The 22,741-nt window shown below is 53.7% G+C and overlaps 1 protein-coding gene across 3 annotated transcripts in view; it reads right to left on the bottom strand.

Moving 5' to 3' along the window:
• SIX3 (SIX homeobox 3) overlaps nt 1-22,741 on the bottom strand; it is a 37,219-nt gene that overhangs the window by 3,785 nt on the left and 10,693 nt on the right. For 2 of the 3 annotated variants that reach the window (XM_086701193.1, XM_086701192.1), the window contains exon 3: nt 20,693-22,183. In XM_086701193.1, the coding sequence (XP_086557319.1) occupies nt 21,991-22,183 (193 nt within the window). In that variant the 3' untranslated portion in view covers nt 20,693-21,990. Of the gene's footprint in view, nt 1-20,692; nt 22,184-22,741 lie in introns of those variants that run through there. The other variant, XM_086701194.1, reaches the window with a different exon arrangement.

Raw genomic sequence — 22,741 nt, forward strand, 5'->3', positions numbered from 1 at the left:
TCCCATTTTCTCTGTACTTTCTGCAGACTGGGTTGCTGGGTGGACCCTGGAATCCCTCATTACCTCTGACTGGAGATCCCTTCGGTCGCAGTATATGCACACAAAAATGTGTTCTACCACAGCCAGTATGAAGCTCTGCAAAGTTACAGTTTAAATGTTTATTTATTTTTGAGACAGAGAGGGAGGGAGGCAGAGGATCTGAAGTGGGCTTTGCACTGACAGCAGAGAGCCCAATGCAGGGCTCAAACTCATGAACCATGAGATCATGACCTGAGCTGAAATTGGATACTTAACTGAAAGAGCCACCCAGGCACCCCTGCAAAGTTGCAGTTTAAAGAATCTTTGTTTTGAGGGCACCTGGCTGGCTCAGTCAGTAAAGCATGTGACTCTTGATCTTGGGGTTGTGAGTTCGAGTGCCATGTTGGGTGTAGAGATTACTTTTAAAAAATGAAATCTTTATTCAAAACAAAACAAAACAAAAAGAATCTTTGCGTTTATTTGTGCTCCTGATTGTAAATAGCTTAGCATCCTAACAGCATTAGCCTGTCTCATGAAGTTAAGAAAGTTGCTTCCACCAACCCTTACCTTGTGTTCTGGCCCCCTTTCAGTGCTGCCTACACACAAACATGCTGAGCCCCGGGCATGCTGGCGACCCACCAGCCCCCCATGATGGTGTTTTGGTTTGGCCTCTGAGCTTGCACATTTAATTTCAGGCTCACCTGCACTCACTCTGCAGCTGTCCTTACCCTCATGGGAGTCCTCCTGGTTTCTTGTCATTTCTTCTGCAATTCCAGATTCACAGGGCTGTGGACCAGCCACATCTCAGTAACTTTGCAGGCACAATTTTCTTACACCATGATGCCTCTTTCCCTCTGGTTTCCAGGAAGCCCTGTCCTGCCTTCTCTCTGCTCCTTTTCTCTACCCCTAACCCTTGACATTGAAGCTACATGCAACATGTAGCATAAAAAGAAAAGCATGAACCTTGGAAGTGTACAAATTCAGGTTCCAATTTTGAATGTGCCACTCAAAAGGTCTCAGTGACCTTGTGTGTGTCATCTGACATGCCATTTAACTTCTCTGACCTTCATTTTTTTTTCATTAGTCAGATAAGTTTAATAATATTTATATCTCAGAGACTTTGTGAGAAATAATTGATTTTAAAAGTACCTTGGACAGCGCCCCATGCAGAGTAAGTGCTCACTTAAGGGGAGTCTTCCCCTGGCCTTGCCTTTCTGCCTTCTGTCTAATATTTGTAAGTGCTTTTCTTTTTCTTCCTTTCTTCTTTCTTTCTTTCTTTCTTTCTTTCTTTCTTTCTTTCTCTTTCTTTCTCTTTCTCTTTCTGTCTTTCTGTCTTTCTTTGCTTCTTTCTTTCAAGAAAGAGGTCTTGGCTTCATTAAGTCTTAATTCTTCCAACTCAGGCTCACATATGTTGTCCACAGCCAATGCACTGATTCCCTCTGCCTTCTGTCTCTCACCAGTCCTTCTTAAGAGTCTTGCCTAGCTCTTCACTGGGACCAATGTATATAAGGATGCTGGGGGTGGACCCTTCCTAGACCAGGGTTCACCATGACCCTGCTCTGGGCTTGCTTCACAAATCTTCAGAAGTGCCTCCTCTCTCTCTCCCTTACCAGCCCCATCTTCTATGGTCAAGGGATGAAGACATGAGGGGCTGTGTCTTTCCCACATTTGACATTAATTGGGTCTTACAGACAGTGAGTTTAAAAATCACTCTGGCTTGACAGAAGTAAACACATTACATTTTTCTATTTACAAATAGGTCTACCTCTCTATACTACTCAGCCAGCCCCCCTCCCCTCTGCCCAAGATCCCTGCAGGGCCAAGCACTTTGCTGGCTCCCCACTGGACTCACACAGGCCAGAAGTGTCAGCAATGGCCTTGGCCTCTGCCTCATCGGATATCAGATTTCTGACATGACTTTACGATGCCATTTAGCACTTCCATATTTGTTTCAGATGCGACTGGGTACTTCCCCTCCACTGTCCCCCCCACCCCCCGCCCCATCCTGACTGAGGGAGAGGATCCCACTTCTGAAGCTGCCCCACCTCCAACTGGCTTGGGATGTGGGCAGCCTTGTCTGCAAGCAGAGGTATAGATAAAATTGATGGGTTCTCTGGCTTTTGCAGCCCGTAAGCCCCTGTGATAGACACGGGCCTCCAATGTCCACCTGCTGCTGCCAGGGTGGAAATCTCTTTCCCACCTGGCAAGTTACCATCGGCCTGGCTGCCAGCAAGGAAGCCACAGTGAAGATCTTAAGTTATTCTTCAGTAGGTGCCCTAAGGTTTGAGACCAGTCCACATGACCTCCTTAGCAGAGTGAGTCCTGGGGGCTGCAGGTTCTGGGCCCACCTCTTACCCCAATGGCCTTTCCCACTCCATCCCTAGTTCTCTGTAGATGGATCAAATTAAGTAGAACAGCCTCAAAAGAAGAAGTTGCAAAAACACACTGTGAGGGACAATGGGAGGCAGTAGTCCCTCATCTGTTTTAGGGCTGGGGGCAAAAAGGTCAAGGGTTCCATGCTTCCAATCCCTGAACTCTGTGAATCTCAGAACTCTTGGGGTCTCGCTGGTGGAGATTTCCCAGGGGCTCTTGTGGGAGCCACTAACTCTGAGCTGACTGGTCTCAGGGTCCATGACAACCACCTCGGCTTTCTGCACCCTAGTAACTTCTCAAATCCTTTGAGACAATAGAACACTAAGAGTTTTCAGGGTTCTTTCCTGACAATAAATTCTGTTTCATTCCAGGGACAGTGGGGGCATAATAAAAACGCTTTATTGTTTACTGTATTTATGCAGCAGTTATACACCTGCTATGGTCTGTGCATTTCTTTTCATGTCTAACCACTGTCCCTGGGTCTCCCAGCAGGAGGAACGGTCTGCAGGCACTGAGCCAAGCCAGTGCAGGAGATGGAAATGATGTCCTCTGACACCAAAAGAGACAACTCACATTTGACCCGGCTTTTCCCTGTCAATCAATGGGTGAAGCACATTTTAACGAGAGGGGTATCGCTCTTGGATGCTTTGAGTTGACAGCACCTCTGCTCTACCAACAAACCCGACACCTCGTCAACACCAAGCTCCTTAGAGTTTGCCCACGAGGTATGAATACTGGGGGCCAAGTAATAAGAGAGGTAAAGGAGAAACTGAGGCAGGGGCAGAGGCCCGGGCCAGTGGGTATCGCTGCTTCTGAGGCAGCTGGGGAGGAGGTATTCCATTTCCTGAGCTGTGCTTGTCCCATTTCAGTTTGAACAGATGGAAATATAGTTCAATGTTTCAACATCATTTGCCTTTCTCGTGCTAAAATATTGATAAGTGCTGCCCAGCCTGATGCCCCCGCAGTTCTGAGCAGTAACTGGAGCATGATGTGTACTGAAGTGAGACACGGCAAAGCCTTTAACGAGTGTTTAAAATTCCTGGAATAATGCTCAGTGCTGGCTTAGCGCATTCGGCCCCTGAACACCTCCCCCCCTGGGCCGCCTCCTCAGCGACAGGAGGAGTGTGAGCCCGGCCCAGACCCCCTGCTGGTGGCAATTAGTGCGGCAGCTGCTCGTCTTCAGGACGGGGAAACAAAGCAGGAGATGCCTGCATCTGCCGAGGAAGCAGGCAGGGGGCAGACACGCTGGGGGGAGGATGGGGACGCGGGGTGCTGGCTCTCCCGCTGCAGGGGCCTGTCACTGGGAGCTCGGGGGCCCCAGAAGGAGGGGGCACCGGGCAGGGCTCTTGAGAAAGGCTGGAGAGGGAAGGGCACGAAAAGGGGAAAGAGGAAGAGGAGAGGAGAAGAAAAGAAGGAGAAAGAGGGAGGAAGAAGGAGGACACTGGCAGGAATGCCCTGGGAAAAGCTTCCAGTTCCTGAAAGGAGAATTCAACGTGTGCCCTGAGGAAAAGGAAAAGGGTCTCTGCTGGTGGCACCCCAGGCCCGGGGCACCCCTCTTCAAATCACAGCCGTGACAAAGGCGCCCAGACCTACAAGCATACCCCGCATGCCACTCCCAAGGTCTGGTACACTATCGGTTACTCAGATGAAGGCCACTCTGGATCTCAGGCACCCCCCATGGACACAACTTGGTCTAATTGTGGAGGTCCCCGCCACGTTAAATATCTCCCACACATTAAGCTTCTGGATTTCAGGTTCATGATCTTTATAGATTTTTGTGGGACTGCTCAGAAAAGTGTTTTCCAAGAGGACTGCTTGAATCAGACCCCAGGGAGAGGATGTCTGCCTTCTTCAGGAGTGACCGTGTTAAAGCACCCATGTGGGAGAGGGCAGCGCTGTGTTCCAGAAAGCTGTGGGTTACCTCCACCCCTGGAAGGAATTCCGAGGTGGTTGTTGCATGTGACTTAAATCGGGATAACTCGATGCCACCGAGTGAAAACTTACGGAAATGATTGTAGGATGAATGATATTTACAGCCAGGGAGACAGAATAGGAAATCTACAATGAGTTGGAAAGCAGGGTCTGACAATTACGCTCAACCTCCGCCTTCAATAAAACAAGACTCAACAAAGTCCTGTAAATATAACGGTCCTGTCTTCTGAGATAAAAAAAAGGAACATGTGATTGACACACAAGGCGGGGGGGGGGGGGGACATTTGTGGGAACAAATAGGATGGAATTTAAAACCGAAGGGCAGGAAAGGAAAACGTAGGCCACGCAGCTATTGTGAATAGAGAGACTGGGGCACACTGAGGGGCTCCAGAGACCCAGCCGTTCTGCTGGACAAATCTTAATAGAGGAGAAGCTGTCTGGAGCCAGGAAATGCCACGGACTCTGGGGAGATTGGCAGCATCCCCACTGTCCTTCCAGAAGTAAGCCCCACTGGCTGGGGACTACCTTGTCTGACGGCACAACACATCTGCTCTGGGCACCTTCCCTCCCCGCTGTGCTGTTCCAGCTACCCTCCAGCTCTAGGCACCGCAAAAACCCAGCCCATCACCCGAGCCAACTTCCATATGGGCTTTTCCTGGGGCCAGTGCCGTTGCTCTAGGCTTAGGCCCTGCCAGTGGGTCTGTCCCTCTGGGGCAGAATGTCTGTGATTGTTGTCCCAGTCCCACTGCAGTGTATGTGCCCATCCGGTGATGGGTGCCTCTGGTTTCCATGGCCACAGGTGGGGTGGGGGGAGGGCTGTGGGCATGGCCAAGTGGATGACCACCCTCCTCAGGCTGACCACGTCCTCCAGGGGCTTATGTGCTTCGGCAGGATGGGAAGGCCAGTGCCAAGGAGAAGGCAGACAGAATGTGGAGTCCTAGGTGCCCCAGTGAAAGGAGCAGCAGCAGGGCAAGGGCCAGACAATATCTGTAAACTTTGTGAGACGCTTCCAGCTCGGCATCTAACCCGATCATCACGACCTCTGGAAGATATTGTTACCACCCACACACGGAGGAGGAAGCCAAGAGCCCAGACTGGTGCAATGACATGACGAAGATCCCAAGGCCCAGATTGTCCCCCTACACAATGTTACCTCCTTGAGGAATTGCAAACCCAGAGGGTGCCTCCGTGGATAGAAATCACCTGAGGGTCTTGTGAATTGCATGTTGGCTTTGAACCTAGGACTGCAGACCCCAGAAGTCCCCAGGTGAGGCCAATGCTGTGCAGACCTCACACACATGCGCTTTGAGGGGTGAGGTCCTGGTGCGGTGATTTCCCATCTTGCTTGTCCCTCAGGAATCACCTGGAGAACATGGGGATTTGGATTCGCTAAGGACTCGGGATTGTGACTGTTTGACAAGAGCCTCAGGTGCCCCAAATGGACAGGACAGTTTGGGAAATGCTGCCACAGAAGTGTGGGAGGGATGTGGCCACAGCTGGGAGGCTTTGGCAGGGCACCAGAGGCGGGGACTTCTCTGCGGGACGCCCATGTTTACCAGGTGCCCTCTCTACAGCAGGAGAATGCCTGCCCTTGGCCTTGACATTGCTTTGGTGTTCGGTCTTGGGCAAGCTCCTTCCTGTCTATAATATGGGAACACATGGCTGAAGGCCGGGACACGTGGCAGATGCAATGGAGGGAAGCACCCATGGAAGGGAGATGTTGGAGAAGCAGCCAGGTAAGACGTGGCGTCCATCTTGCAAGGGGGGAGAGGTGGGTGGAGAGGAAAAACAGTAGGAAGAGAAAGGAGAAAATGCCGTTGTTATGCTGGCTTCAGAAGAGCACAGGTGGGCTGGGTACTTCAGTGAGACATCACCTCCAGACCACTGACCTCCCCAGCCCCCACTGCACTCACTCACACAAGACTTGTTTTGCCACCAGCCAGTGGGGGGGGGAAGGGAGGGGAGGGGATGCCCGCCCCTCTTTCTCTTGCCCCTCTTGCTCCCTACTTGCAAGATCCCTGGTTGCTTCCCTTACCTGTGACTCCAGAGAATCCTCCTGTGGGCCCCAGGCTATCCTGCCCTGCCCAGGCAATCCTCACCTCCACTCTTTTGGGGGTGTCTCTCCAGGTTCGGCATGTCCTACCTGGTCACCTATTGGTTTCTCTAGGCAAATTCTGTGGCCCTCTGGTAGTGCCTGGGTTGTTGGTCCACGGCCCCGAGCTGGTGCTTACCGCTCATTCACACATCGATTCAACAGATACGTGCCAGGCTTTGTGTTAGGTGCTGTGGGCAATCCAAAGGGGCCCGGTAGAGCCCTCCCTGCCCCTAATCTAGTTGGGGGACTGAGCCATGCACCCAAATCCCTGTAAGGCCAAGGGGAGTGTGGCTGTGGCTCTTTGGTGGCCAAGGTATCTCAGTGAGGGCGCCGTGTCCGTCTAGCACTTTCTGGACCACGCGTCACTCCACAGCCTAAGTCCCTCCTGCTGCTATTTGGACAATGCCTCTGCTCTGGGCACAGCCTGACTCAGGGCTCAGGTTACCACCCCACCCTGTCTCCGAGCTGTTCTCCTGTGACTCAGACGCCCAGATGTTCCAGGAGAGTGCAGTTCCAGACTCCTATCGCCCAAGTGTTAATGTTATAATACCTTAAACAAATATTGCAAACAACACAGCCCAAGTTCTCACAGAGTGCCAGGGCCAAGGGGTGAGATCTGTCCCAGACAGAGGAACTGAACCACCACAGAAGGAGACCGAGCTATGTTAGAGAGGGAGCAGCCTTCCCTGGAGGGACAAGGGGGTGTGTCTTCATTCTATTTGTCTCTGATGGAGCCTCTGGGAGAGGAGCACCACAGGATTATCCTTAAGCCGGGCCTTCAGGGAGCGACCCCCTCCCTGCAGAACTCAGGGCCCCCGGCCACTTCCTCACAATGGATACCACCCCCACCCACCCCCCACCATCAGGCTCTGAAGAAGGACGAGAGGAGTGTCTGTGATCGAAATCCTCACCCTCTTGCAAGGTGACTTCAGACAATGGAGGAGAGACTGGCAGGCACTCTACAGTTCTCCCAGCCCCTCTATGTCCTCAGCTGTGAAATGGGGAAAAAATTGCTGAGGGCCCAGGATGCTGAGAAGCTTAAAAGAAAAGAAAGAACCCAGGGCACATCCTGCTGCCTAACGAACAGTCAACCCAGGCTCTTTTCTTCCTCCCTTGGCACCGTGTCTCCTGTAAAGGGTTAAAGCTTCAGGCACATGGCTGTGGCCTTATGGTGGAAATGGACTGTGTCCCGGGCCACCCGGGCGTGAGACTAGTGGGCATCTGGCTGTCCCCAACCTGACCTGGAGGGTGGAGTCCAGCATGTCCCTGGGTCTGGGGAAAGAGGGAAGGCTGGCACCAAGGGCAGAGTCCCACTCTTGGTGGGAAATGGCAATTAAAAATGAGAGCTGCGGGGCGCCTGGGTGGCTCAGCTGATTGAGCGTCTAGCTTCAGCTTAGGTAATGATCTCTCGGTTTGTGAGTTCCGTCCCCACATTGGGCTCTCTGCTGTCAGCACAGAGCCTGTTTCAGATCCTCTGTCCCCCTTTCTCTCTCTGCCCCTCCCCTGCTTGCTCGCTTTCTCTCAAAAAATAAATAAAACAATAAAAAATGGATAAAAATAAATTTTTACAAAAGGGGAGTTGAAAGTCCTCGTTCCAAGAAAAAAAATTGTGACTATGCATGGGAACGGATGTTAAGTAGACGCATTGTGGTCATTTCGCAATGTATACAAATATTGAATCGTGATGTTGTACACCTGAAACTAATATAACGTTATTTGTCAGTTACACTTCAGTAAAAAATACTGATGAGAGCTGGCCCCAGCCAAGGGGTCAGTTTTGCAGCTGAGTTAGGGATCTAATCTCTGCGGAATTACAGTCATCCTTGAAAAAGACCTTTACTGATTTTTGAAGTTTGGAGCTTCTTGAAGCAAGCCCCTTCTTTCCACTGAAGACGAAGCTTGCAATTTCCCCTTGGCCACGCAGTGAATGAAAGAGGGGGCGGGCACAGAGAGCAGGGGTGCAGAAACCTGCAGGGAGTGGGGAGGACGTCCCGCTGCCTGCTCTCATCCCAGGCTGGCCCTCCAGCCTTCCACACCTTCACCAGTACCCTGGCTCCAAGCTCCCTCAGATACCCTGTCTCTTGTCCTAGCACGATTCGGGCCCCATTTCTTCTTTTCATCCAGGATCAAGTTCGAACGGTTCTAAACAAACATATTGGGAAATAATAGGGCCGTGCGGGGTGTGTGTTGGGGAGGAGGACCCTGAAAACGACAACAGCCAAGTATACTCAGCCCAGATGACTTCTCTCTCTAAAGCTAAAATACAAGCCACTGGCAGGCTGGGTGGCCCCATGCATGGGGGTGGGAGGCACTCCGCCTTTACCTGAATCCTCCCTGGGGAAGGCGTTAAGGCCCCCCTTTCATCAACTGATAAATAAACAAAGTGCGGTATGTCCACAGACAGGATATTTTTCAGCCATAAAAAAGAATGAAATATGTCACATGCTATAAAATGGATGAATGTTGAAAGTTTTGTGCCAAGTGAAAGATGCCACATACAAAAGGCCATGTACAGTGTGATTCCTATTATAGAGAATGTCCAGGATAGACACATCCACAGAGACAGAATGTTCTAGAACTAGGCAGTGGTGATGGCTGCACACTATGAATGTACTAAATGCCAATGAGCTGTACACTTTAAAATGGTTAAAATGGTGAATTTTACGTTGTATGTCCTTTGCCACGTTTTCTTCAAAAGCAAAACCTTCTGAGTATTTCCTTGAGTATTTCCTCCTCCAGTTTCCATCCTTCTGACACTTCCCCCAACTCAAGGAGAAGAGCCCACTCAAGTGAAAACGGAAAATTTATATTTCCATTAGGGTTAGGGGGGGCTGTCCACTGGCCACAGGATGGCCCCCCAGGGCCTTGACTGAGACTGTGTTACTCTCACACCTACCATCTTGGAAGGATGAGAAGAAAGACCCAGACTCTTGTCCATGCCAGGCCTTCATCCTCACCCACCTCCCTGCCCAGCCCACCGGCTGTTTCGCCAGCACTGAGCTTCTCAGGTGGTCCCCAGCCAGGGCACAGAGGAGGCTGACCCACCCTGTCTTAAGTCCATTTTTGTCCCGATATTCTGGTTCCTGTCACAGAAGAGCAGGCAGGAGCCCAGGCTCATGGAATCCCACAACTGTATGGAGGTTCACCTATAAGAACGTGCCACAGGGCTGGTCTGGACATAACCCAGCCCCCTTCATGCCGACAGGTCCTGCTGCTGGAATTGGTACAGATGACCACAGGGGACCTGGATCTCCTCCCTCCTTGAGGATAACCTGGAACTCCATGAGATACCACACTCAGTTTGTGGTGGACCAAACGTGGTCTGGGAGCCAGCCAGCCCAAACCACCATGACATGTCCAGTAGAAGCCTACACAGTGTGTGGACGTGCCAGGGAGGAGAAATGGTGTTTGGAGACGGGGGCCTAGTCCTGGGCCTGGGCAGTCCTCCAGCTGGATGGCAGGAAAACATCTAGAAAGATAAATTTTCCCAGGAGGCTCTGTGGCTCCTCTTGCCCCAAGATTTCTCTGCCTTCTCCAGCTTGTGTAGAAATCAAGACGCTAGTCCCTGAGGCTGTCCAGGATGCCACCAGCTTTGCCGGGCTGGCCCTGTGACTCTGTTCACCTTTCGTGGTTTACCCACTTCCATGATTCACATTCCAACTCTTCCACCTTCCGCTCCTACCATGAGCTTCTTTATCCTTAGAATATACACGCTCGGGGCGCCTGGGTGGCTCAGTCGGTTAAGCGTCCGACTTGGGCCAGGTCACGATCTCACAGTTTGTGAGTTTGAGCCCCGCTCAGAGCCTGGAGCCCGCTTCCGATTCCGTGTCTCCCTCTCTCTCCGCCCCTCTCCCACTCATGCTCTGTCTCTCTCTGTCTCAGAAATAAAAACATTCTTAAAAAAGGAATATACATGCTCAACCCAGTGAACCACATTCTCTTTCCCAAAACCTTTGGGGGTAAGATATGTTTGGGAATTCAGGATTTTGGAGGTTTCAGGAAGGTATATTCAAATGGTGCATGTATCATATGTTACAACATACCAACCTCGGGGGTACAAAGCAGTACCTGTAATCAAGCACATTAATATTTCCACAGTGAAACATCTGATATCTGGGCCAAGTGGGATAAATGAGGGCTATAAATAGCCTCACATCAGTTTAGCTCAGGTTTCGCTGCCAAATAGTTTTGGCAGGAAATATAACAAACAAACAAGCCTAAACAAAGCTTTCAGAATTCTGGATTTGTAGAGAAGAGACTGAGGATCGGTATTTACGCTGCATAAGAGAGAACAAGGCAAGCAAACCAGCCTTAAGAAAATAAAAGGAAGAGGCTCCTCCTGTCCACTCCCTACCACCAACCTCCCCTCTGAGATTGCCTGGCATCGGAGCCTCCTGTAAGCAGTGTTTGGGACTCTGTAGAGTTATGGGCCACTTAACTAGCTGTGTGCTTAAGGCCCGAGACTAAGCCACCCTAAAAGTCTTACTTTCCTGATCTCTTTAAATGGGAAAGAGATTCCAAAGGCTCCTTTTACCTCTGACATTTTACCATTCTACTCAATATGTTAGCCCAAGCTGGTCATACTGTTCAGAGAGAGGCAGTGTCTTCACCACCCAGAGCATCATAAGGACCATCCTCCAAAAAACAGCTCAGCACCCAGCGCCTCTCCCCCACGAGTAGAGGGGGGAAGTGGGTGCTAGGTAGGGATGGCGTCCTGCCAGGCAGACTGTCGTCGTGGAAGCAGAGCCCCACACTTCACCTGGAAGAGACCCGGAAGCATGTGCAGGAGAAAGAAAGCCCTAGCAGCAGACGCATATTGCAAGTTCAGGTGGACAGCTCCAGGATCAAACCGTTAAGCAAAAGACAGGAGCTAGAAAGGTTAACCCAAACCGCACAGGTCAAGGTGGAGACTCCTTACAGACGCAAGACTGTGGATTTTGGTATAAAACAGGGCTTGATTCATCGCAGACCCCTTTAAGAGTAGCAAACGGCTACCCTGGGGTAAGAGGTGCTGGGAAAAAACAAGCAGCGCGAAGCCCTCTCGCATGCGGCCTGCCCAGGCAGAGCCCGCGGCTGGCGCAGAGGACTAGGCGGCTGCGCGCCGCCGCCGCAAGGTGGCAGCAAAAACCCGCCAATGGCTCGCGGCGCGCTGCCTCCCGCCTCGGACATGGTTTTACTTTTTGCTTGGGTTTGCACCGCTAGAGCAGAAGGGGTAACCCTTCAGATGGGGTGGAGGGCTGAGAGCCCCGGCCAGGCTCTCCCGGAGCTTTCTTTGGGTGTCATAAAGGCTCCTAACGTGGTGTCTGGAAACGTCTTGAGAGACTGGTGGAACGCAGACGCCCTGACCCACTCCCCCATGCCTTACCGCCCTGGGCGTGGCGGGGGCTGGGGAGGAGAGGGGGGAGGTTGGATCCAGTTCTCCCTCCCCCATCCCTGCTCTCTCTGCAGACAGGGTCAAGCCCAGGAATAGAGCTTTCCCACTCACAGCTCAGGCGGGAACGTGAGAGCGAGTCTGGAAGCTGAGGCTTCCGAGTCTCGCTCCCTGACACCTGTCACGCCCAGCCACCCACCCTCAGCAGACACGTGCGGGCGCCGACACCCACTCGCACAGACTCGCCCTGGTCACGAGGAGCAGACTGAGAGGCCGCAAGGTGCAACGGAAGAATAGAAGGACTCGGCGCGGAGAAACCTGAGTTGGACTCTGATTCATTCCATTTTTCTGGGGCTCTAAACCCGGGTTGGCGTCCAGTAACGAGACGCTAAGCTGCTTGGAAGCACCTCCTCCGCGTCGAAGCGCCGCGGCAGCCTGGAAAGCCTTCCTTGATGTCCCGGTGGCTCAAACGGAAGACCCCGGCGCCGGGCTGAGCGCCTCCCCGGAGCCCGCCAGGAGGACCACGCGCGGAAACGGTGCGCAGGACGGTGCGCGCGTGGAAATTGCGCGGGGCCCGTGGTGCTAAGACGAAGACTCTTCGGGCACGGAGAGGCGCGAGTCCTGGGTGCCCTGCTTCATCTCCAACCCTCGGGGACCCCTCGCGCAGGTCCCACTCCCACGCACCTAGGGTGCTGGGTCTTCTCTGGTCACTCCAGCTACTCCTCGAGGACTGCTTGAGGGGCCTGCGACTCAAGCTGTCCCCCTTCCTCCTGTCCCCTAGCGCCCACTCGGAGAGGGTGTTACTGCGCAGCGGAACTAAAGCAGAAAGTGGTGGGCATGGGAGGAGACCTGGCCATACTGGGTGGGCGGTGGGTTTCCCAACAAGGTGCCCCACACTAATTGGCCCTTGGCATCCACCGACAGACCCTTCTAAGGAACATTGTGAACCATATGCGAGGCTAAAGGGCATGATGCTTCTGGAGAAATTGGGGGTCAGAGGATGAGATCTAGGATCAAGTCATAGACCCATTAAAAAAAGGGCAAGCACTGAAATCATGTCATCAGGGAGCCCATAGGTCTCCAACTGATCAAATCCTCCCCCATTTCTCCTTTTGAATGTCTGTAACTGGTTCTGCAGCTCAAGCCCCCTCACTTTTTGCCTGCTCATCAGAAATAGCCTCCTAATCCGCCTTCCAGTCACAGCCTCACTCCCTCCAGCCAAATTTCTGAAGCAGAGCTCTGGGTGGGACCACTTTAGCTCTCTACAAAGCTGCCTTTGGCTCCCCAGTGCCCATGGGATCAAGGCCACACAACTTGTGTGACCTTGTAGCTGACCCCCCACTCACCCTTCTCTCAGATTTGATTACAAGTCTACTTATGCACCCAGGCACCAGCCACATCACCCTGCTCTAGAACGCGAACCTTCTCATTGCCTTGGCCCCCTCTGTTCCACCCTGGCCTTCCCTCCAAGCTATCCAATCCATCTTTCTGGTCACAGCCACCTCTTTGAGGAGCCCATCCTGTTTCTATCCCCAAAGTTGTGATTAATCCCGAAGCCTCCACTCTCCAGGGCACTATAGGCAACTACACTGGGTTTGTTTGTTTTTCAGTGATAACTTTAACCATCCACTGGACTGTGAGTAACTTGAAAGCCAAGCTTCACTGTGCTTGCCCCTGCATCCCCGGGTCTTATTTTTGGACGAAGTTGGATGTATTCACACCCATAAGCACACGTCTGTCTGGACACTGTCCCCTCCCCCTCAGGCATGTCTGCAGGTAGATGTGTCCAGAGGTCACGAAATAAACATTTCTCTTGCATCTCATGGGAATCTGCACAGCAGTCTCACCGAACACTCAACAAAGTTCACACATGCACACACTTCACACTCAAATACACACCACGGACTCCCATGCACTGTGACGCGTTGGTGGTTCAAAGTGGAGCTCAGTCCCATCTGGGAGAGGAGCCCGCTGAAATCTCTGCTCATCCTCTGAGCTTCAGAGGCCAGTCCCTGTAAGAGGTGCGGTTTGGTTGGGGCTACATCCCTGCAAAGTCCAAGGGCAGGGGCGAGTGGGAGAGTGCGCCCAGACAGGCAGAGCCTGAGGTGGCCGCGCCCCTTCCCACTGACTTTGCCTCATCTTGCGCTCTCAAAAAAGGATCTTAAGAAAGTATTTCCTCTCCTACCGGCAGCCCACGGGCCAAAAAGGTTGATTGGAAGGGGACACCGGACGCACAGGTATGGCGGAGCATATGAAGGTAGGGGCTGGCTGTGTGACAGCGGCCAAGTCATGGCCCTCTCTGAGCTTCACTTCTCGTGTAATCAGAGCCTCCAACAACAGCTCAGAGACGTCACTGCTGGCCGTGGTCTGGATTCCATACGCCCACCTGTGTACTCGTGTCTGTCGGTCCGTCCTTCCTCCCAGCCCGGCCTGGCCAGGCGGAGCCAGCGCGTCCTGGACGAGGTGGGGACTGGGGACGGGCAGGAGGCAGAGGCCCGGTCAGGCTGCAGAGCCAGAGGCGCGCGCGCCCGTAATTAGCGGAGCGTTCAGTCATTAAGAGGCCCTGCTAAGAATTTCTGTTTAATAATGGTCGCAAATTAGTTATAATGGTAAATAGTCATCTCAAAATCCAGCAAACTAAAGCCAGTGCCGTCCTGGAAGGGCTCCAGGCCGCCCCCAGGCGCGGGCCGGGCTATTGCCCGGGTCGGCCCAGCACCACGGGGATCCCGGTGCGGAAAGGCAACGCGGCCTGAGGAGCTGAGAGTCGGGCCGGGGGAGGGGGGTTTCGGCCGCAGCGCCTCCCAGCGGCCCGAAAGAAGAAAGACGGAGTCCGAGCCTGCGACGCGGGGACAAAGGCCCGGCGCGAGAGCGCCGCGGAGGCCGGGGGGGGAGGGGGGGGCGGAGCGGGGAGTCGGGGAGCGCACACCCGCAGAGCGGAGTCTGCCTCCTCCCAGACCCCCGCCCCAGGGGCCTGCCTCCCACACACACAGCCCGGCTCTCGCTCACCTCTGGGCCTCGCCACTGCCCCTCAAACACGTTTATTAGGTTCTGGACCGCACGCACTCTCCTGCCTTCACCTCCAGGGGTCCAAGAACCCATCCCTGGCCCCGAGCCTCACCTCTTCCAAGGGGAGAAGAGCAGCCGGTGTTTCCTGATCTGCAGCGACCCCAGCCCCACGGCCACATCCATCCTCCCGCAGAGAGGCTCTCCGCCCTGGGCGGGGCAAGCCCAGCCTGAGGAGATACCAGCCGAGGTGGCTTTCCCTGTGCTTTTCTTTCTTGCCAGCACCTTTCTGTAAAGTCCTCAGTGTCTGAAGGGTTACACTCCTGCGGGCTAAGGCCCTTTCCTTTCCCAAAAAAGAGTGTGGGCAGATCGGTGAGAGTCATGAGCTTATTTGTAAAAAGTGGAGAGAGCTGGCAGACGCGGCCCTGTTCTGTGCAGGGGGAGGTGGAACCAGTGTCTACTCTGGGAGGCAGTTTGTGCGGGAGGGGGGGGGTGCTGTGTGTGTCATGTGAGTGCAGTCGCCTGTGGGGGTCTCCGAGAGTGCAGTGGGAGGGGGGAGGCTGCTGCTGAATGCAGAGAGGGCACCTTAAGGGCTAGCCTCTTCTGGGCAGAGGAAGCTGCCTGTACCCCCCAGCCCCCAGCCCCCAGCCCACCAGGGGAAGGGGTATGTGCCCCCCACCTCATAACACTCGCAGCGCTCAGCTCACTTCCCAGGTCCCACCTGCCCTGAGTCCTCGTGCTCCCCGGGCACTTGGTGGAGACTGAATTGTTCCTGTGCTCACAGCCACACCCTCTCCCCAAACACGCCTGGTCCTCCCCCTGCTTGAACCCAGGAAGTAGTTGCTCCCCGGTTTCCCTCTCCCTTCCTGTTCCTGACTTCCCCACTTTTGCTCTCAACCTTGTTCTCGTTTCTCTCTCTTCTCCTTTTTCTCCCTTCTCTACAATTTCTCTCCCTCTTCAATAGTCTCCCTTCCCTTCTTGCTCGGTAAAACAAATGCCCCTGAGCATTTGGTGGGGGGTTATAAAACGAAGACCCCCCCTTTCCCTGGCCATTCCCAAGATCAGCCAGGTTTCTCTGACAGCGTTTATCGAGTTCTCTACCTATCTTTGGGGAGGCTCCAGCCTCCTGGGGTGTGTGTGTGTGTGTGTGTGTGTGTGTGTGTGTGTTGGGAGTGGGTGAGGTTGGGCACATGGGAGGCCTCTCAGTGTCTAGAGTCAGGCAATGTGGTTTGGGGGTTGAAGTGCCTCTGGGGGGCATTTCTTTTATGTCTTTGGGTTGGCTCATGCATGTTGTGTGTCTGAAGTCTTCCTCTTATCCTCTGTGTGTTTGTTTTGGTGGATGGGGAGAGGCTGTGTTCTCCGACTGTATTTATTGCTCATCTGCCCCTTTTCTTATACGGGAACTTTTGGCCCCAGCCATTATACATAGCAGGCGGCACACCAAATGTATAGTGGTGCTAATGCCGTTTTATGCAGACATGTTTCTTTTGTGGTGTGGATAGCTCTGTAGAGGGTGCGGTTGTGAGACGGGGAATGTTTGTGTGTGCATCTGTGCAATTTGGAGCGCGTGTGCCCTAGAGGGCGTGCCTGCAGGAGAGAGGGAGGATGGTGGGCAGCCCTGTGTTGTGTAGGGAAGGAGGTCTATGGGGGCCGGAAAAGGTTGTTCTGGGGGCAGGTGGGTGTATAAGGAAAGGACTATATTGGGTTTGTGATGACACGGCTTGGGGCTGAGGTGTGTGCATAACACGTGAGTTGAGGGGTATATTTGTGTCGATAATTGAGTGTGTGTGTGCCTGTGTGGTGTAGCCCGTCCTCCTGGCTGTGCCAGCCTGCTCCTGTGGAGCCCCGCCCGACACTGCAGAGCTCAATCAGCCACTGCATGAATACACTCGAATGGAAACTTGTGCTCAGCTGACCGGAGAAATCGGAGCCGGCTAGCACCGCTCCCCTCCTCCCTGGCTCCCTCCTGTCCTTCCTTGGGCTAGGCCTACGCACCAGGGCAGAGGAGGCTAACTCAGCTGGGACTGAAAGGGGCCAAGGTGGTGGGTAGCCGGGCGGACCTGAGCTCAGGGAGCTGGGGGCATGGCACGCACCCCAGGGGGCTGGGCATCTCATCCTCGGTGCTTGGGCATGCAGGGGATAGGTGAGGGCCAGGGAAAGCCTCCGAGGCAGCAGCGGATGCTCCAGGTGACGGCCACACAAAGACCTAGGCAGGGACCTAGGTGGCCACGGAGGCGCAGAAAGACAGGGAGAGGGACAAGAGACTGGGTCATCCCCGCTCAGGGAGGCCAAGTGCATCCAGTGTGCCACAGGTCTGAGCTCCAGCAACTCTAGTGATGGACTAGGTCCTGAGTGTGCCAGGCTAGTCAGTCCTCTTTTCAAAAGAAGCTGAGAGAGCTACTCTGTTGCCACAGCCCACGGTAAGGTGCATGTTCCACCCGTTTGGCCCATCTAGGCTTGGGCCTGGCCCTCTCATCGCATCACTGGAGCCCTCCCTACATCCAAAGTCCAGCCAGCCCTGGCTGGTCCCACCACCTCCAACCTGAGGCCCAGCCTGAACCAGCCAGGCTCCTATGCCTCCAATTCCACTATCGATCAGCATCCCCACCCCACGCCGTGGCAGCTTCCAGGTCATTTCATTTTAATCAGCTGTACGTCTCACTTGGGATGATCAGCTGTGTTGGCGCTGGGCAGTCAATTCTGCGGGATTGGAGGAGGGCAAGGAGAGGGGCGGGGTGGGGTCTCAGGACCAGAGCCCGGGGAGGGGGGCAAAGAGGAAGCGGTGAGCAGGCTGGAAGAGGTAGACTGGCCTCTCTAACCTCAGGCAGGCAGCTTTTAGAGGCCAGGGACTGGTACAGATTTTTTCCAGTTTTGCTTCCCATTCTGCAGCTGGATTGCCATTGTTTTTCTTTGAGGGAGGCAGGAATGAAGAGAATAGCCCCAGGTTGGCGGTTATTCTTCAAGCCCCTTATCCTTAGGGTAGGCGACCCAGGTACACAGAGGCCAACGCGCACAGGGAAGGCTCAAGTGCCCTGGCCGGGGCACCGGGCAGAAGTGTGCTGTGTGCAGAGCAGGGTGCACACAGGGTGTGTATGCCCGTGCTCAAGCCCACCCATGGGCTGTCCTGGGGCCAGACAGACAGGAGGGATGGTTAATGTTGAGGCCTGCCTTCCCAGGCTGACAAGGCTCATGGGAGGGCACACAGCGGCACATACACTGTCCCCAAGGCACAGTCCACAGGGTTCCCAGGCCGTGGGGGGCTGTGCACAGTGGCTGAGCTGGCTTTTCCACCAGCAGGGCTTCAGTCGGGCCCCACCCTCGAGCTCTGCCCTGGCTGCCCCTAGGATGTTGACCGCCTTGGCCATGGCTTTGAGGGACCCTGAAAGAGAATGGGCAGGCAGCCCATAAAAGGAGAGATCTGGCTGGAAATGGGGCCTCTTTTCTCTCACTCTCATATTTAAAGGGGCAGGGGCCAAATCCAATGTAACGTCGGTAGCAATCAGGGTAAAAGGGCAGACTGGGGAAGCCAAAGAGCCCAACTCCCCCTCTGCCCTCTGGTCAGAGTATGCCAGTTATGACCCCTGCCCCATTCCTTAAACGCAGAGGAAGGTCAGCTAGGGGTGGGTAGCCTGGGAGTCATATCCGTGGGTTGACTAGAACAAGGGAATCCACCAGAATGGAGACCCACGAGACACGAGTCCACTGCACCGAAAGGCTCTGCATACACAGCCTCCTCTAGTTGTACCCGAGAGCCACTTCTTGCAGAACTAGGTAAACAGAAACTGCCCAAGCTACACACAAATATCTACAACATAGGCGACATAAAAGAAAACACATGCTGGACACATTGATGCACTATGATGCACTGTGATATACACACATGTATATCAAACACGCATGCGTGCACACGCGCACACACACACACACACACACACACACTCCCCTTTATATGCAGACCTTGATTGCACGGTGGAAGGCCAGCATTCAGCATTGCATACATCTTCACTACTCACAACAAGCACTCATACCTCTCCTGCAGAGAATCTGTAGGTAAGGTCAGAAAGTGCACAGTAGAGTATTGGTGTTTGTACAGACCTGAGTAGAAACACAGGATGTGAGAGAGAGTGATGGATGCTAGATAGGAAGACAGACAGGTAGCAGGTGACACCCAACAGAGCCTAGGCCTTCAAAGCTGAAGGTTGCTATGGAGTCTGATCGCCTGTTTTCTGCAGTAGAGAGAGAGAGAAATGGGTACTGGACACTCCAAACTCGCTTTCTTTCTCTGGTATGTTGAGACAAGGAGGCATTTTAACTCCACGAGTTTGTCCTCTGTCCCCAGACAAAAAGGAGTCCGCTCCCTGGTTCACCAATCAAAGCCCCTCCAGAAGTCACTCTCCATCAGTCTCCATCAGCCACCCTCTCCTTCCACCCATCAGTTCTGGTTAGTGGTTAGGTTCCATCCACAGCCTCTATACTGTCTGAGGCAGCCCCTTCTCTGGATTTCAGGTCCAAGTTCTGGGTCAAGTATGTGCCAGTACATTTTAAAATGCAGGTCTGGGATAGGGCCAGTTATCTCAGGCATTGTGCTGTGTACCAGAACAGAGTCTCAAGCTGGGTAGAATGCAGCAGCTCTTCCCCAAAGTCCTGCCACCTAGGTCAATAGTGCCTGAAGTGTGGCATCATGAGGAATGTTTCCCAGAGCAGTGAATGCATGCAGAGATTCTGACACTGCGTGCCAGACCTCAGAACTTGGAAGCTCTCGAGGTCATCTGGATGCCCTGGATCTAAGTAAGGACACACACAGAAACCTTCCCCTGCAGGCAAGCTTGCCCTGGGTGCACAAGGCCCCCCTTACGCACACAGGGCACCTCTGGGCCTGGCGGCCTTTCTGTCCAGCCAGGCCCTGTGTAAACCCCATGGCGAGACTGGGGATGGGGACAAAAGGAAATCGGAAGTCAAAATTAGTTTGGAACCGGGCGCGAAATTCCAGGCACGTTTCTCCCTAATCCTCCTCGCTTTGGAAATTAGACTTTCAAGTGAAGGCAAGTTTTCTGAAATTACCTCTTTGGCTCCTCGGGCGCAGGCTGCCCTGGCCCAGAGCGGCAGAGGCTCAGTGAGCCACCCCATCATAGGGAACTGTGGGGCCGGCGCAGGGCGGGGAGGCCTGGGGCAGGTGGGAACCCGGTTAGCAAAAGGCAGTGAGTTTTTTGGTTTTCCTTTTAAAGTGTAAACCAACTGAAGTGTCTTAGGGGCTGGAGAGAGATTCCACTCGATCCCAAAAGACGGGAAGGAATTTCAAGGAGACAGATGGAGATCCGTAAGGCAAGTCAATACAGTCACACGAGTGGCGAGGAGAAGGTCGGTCCCTAAACTCCTCACACTACCTTCTCCTCTGCTCTCTCTACCCTCTGCACCCTGGCTACCGCTGCCCCCCACTCCACCCCACAAAAAGAGGATAAAACCTGTCAGCTCTGCTCTGGATGGGTGAATGGTTGGTTTGGTGACCTTGTGTGTTTACCCTTAAACAACAACAACAACAACCACAACCACAACAACCACAACCACAAGATGCCAAATACACCCCCAAAGACCCACAAGGGCCGCAGGAGGCTATAATTCCTGCGGACCACGGCCTGGCATCTTTGCTGAAGAAACCTGCCTGAGCCCCCTACCCCCTGCGCCCTCTGGGCCTTTCCTTCAGTATTTGGCTTTGGTTCTTTTCCGAAAGGCCTGCCCCCATCTTCCCCCCAACCCCCACCCCCACCTCCAGGAAAAAGCTCACCCCCAGCCTTAAAATTCTGCCCCAGTTCTAGTATCATAGTCGGAGCGGAAGTGAAGGCCGGGCGCTGCACCCCCCCAGGCTGCGCACAGGGGCGGACAAAAACACCAGTCTCCGAGAGTGATAAGAAAATGGAGAATACTGTATTTGCTTTAGAAAGTTTTTACATATAGATAAACACGCAGTTAAGATAACAGTAAAAGCGCCCTACGGGGAGTGAGAGATATCTCCAAAGCAGCTAAGAAATACTTGGAATAGCTTTTGCATAAGAATACTACGGTCTCACTCTCCGCTTCTGCTAGCGACGGGGTCCCTCTGCCTAACCCAGCCCGCCATGCCACGCCTTGACTGCCAAGTCGACGCCAGGAACACCGAGTGGGAGGGGAACCCCAAAAAGGAAAGAGACAGGTGAGCGGGGAGGGCAGAGGAAGGGGGGGGGGGGAGAGAATGAAAAGGGAAGAGGAGAAAAAGCAATATCATATACAGGCAATTTCTACACATATATTACAAACTGGGAAAATGACCGATCATTAAGATATACATAATTCATATAAAATTTTGAAATAAAAATAAAAATCTGTTACAGTCATAACTATTCTTTTTCCACATTTATAACCAGTACCCACACAGGCAGTGACAGAGTAGAGAGAAAAAGGTGCTTACGAAGAAAATGATTGTCTGCTGAACAAAAAACAGAAGATTGCATCTTGTTTGACCAATACTTGGACTTAAAAACAGAGAAAGAAAGAGAGCGAGAGAGGAAAGAAGAGAGAGCGAGCAACAAAAGGCGAGAAACATTTGCTATTTCCCTCTCGAGGAGTTCTTTTTTTTTTTTTTAAACAAATTCCGAACGGAGATGGCGGTTTTATTTTTATTTTTCTCTTTTTGTCTGTTTTGCTTTTGTCGTCTTGTCGTCGTGGTGGTGGTCGGTTTTTGTATAGTCGACTCTTTTTAAATCGTTTTAAACTAGAGAGAATATTTTCCCAGATACAAATAAATCGTCATGCAGGTGGGGTGCCGGGTCCGTGGGAACCGAAAGGAGAAGCCGTGCTTGTCCTAGAAAGTATACAATTGTCACCTCTTTTATGTTTTCTGCCCGCAACATCAGCGTTTGTGACTGTCTGTCGGCGTCGCGGTCCTTTGGGGTGGCCGTGGCGGTAGATGGTGGTCGGGGTTGCTGATAGTTTGCGTTTCGTTTGTTATTTTTCTTGGTTTTTATATATTTTTGGCTGGGGTAGAAGTGTGTGTGTGTACGTGTGTGTGTGCGTGTGTGTGTGTGTGTGTGTGTGTGTGTGTGTATGATTGTGTATCCTGATTTCGGTTGGTTCTGGGGCTGGAGGAGGAAGAAGAGGAAGAGGAGGAGGGCGAGAAGGAGGAGGAGGGGAAGGAGGGGGAGGGGGAGGAGGGCGGCCTTGGCTATCATACATCACATTCCGAGTCGCTGGAGGTTACCGAGAGGATGGAGGTGCCGGTGTCCGCGCGTTCCGTCAGGCTGGACACGCTGGTGGTGGGGCTGGCCGCCGTAGACGGCGACTCTGCCGAGCCGTGCGTGGGGCAGCCGGGCTCGGCCAGCGAACGCATGCCGCTCGGTCCGATGGCCTGGTGTTGGAGCCTGCGGGAGACAGAGAGCGGCACCAGCCCTTGACACAGCGGCCCCGCCACAGAGCTCCGTCAAGCAGCCTCCCCGCGCCGGCGGCCGCCGATGCTCCCCAACCTCCCCAACCCCGCGCCCCTCGCCACCACCCCTGACTCTGCTCTCTGCACTCATTACTTCTCTCTACCCCCCCCCCCCCCCCCCCCCCCGCCTCCAAGCACCGGGCTGCAGAGCCCCCCAGCGCCGGTCTCGGCTGTCTTCTCTCCTTCCCGGGGCTCGCTGGAGCTTCCCAAAGCTTCCCAGTTCGGAGCCGGCCTCAGAGGAGAGGTAGAACCCGAGGCCGGGCGCCTGGGGAGGCCTCCGGATGCAGCGTCCCGAAGGAGCAAAAGTCTGAGAGGGACAGGGTGCTTCTTCCTCCCCAGCCCCTGCGACTCTTCAGACTGACCGGCTGCCGGGAGCGGTCAGTCCCCGCAGCGCCTCCTGTCCCAGCTCCCCCAAACACACCCAGAGCTGCGGGGTGATCGTCCGCAGCCTCTCCCAGGCAGGACACGCTGGCTTTGCTCTCTGAATCCCTGC

Source organism: Puma concolor, chromosome A3 (genome assembly GCF_028749965.1).
Source record: "Puma concolor isolate L17-30 chromosome A3, mPumCon1.1.hap2, whole genome shotgun sequence".
Lineage (NCBI taxonomy): Eukaryota > Metazoa > Chordata > Mammalia > Carnivora > Felidae > Puma > Puma concolor.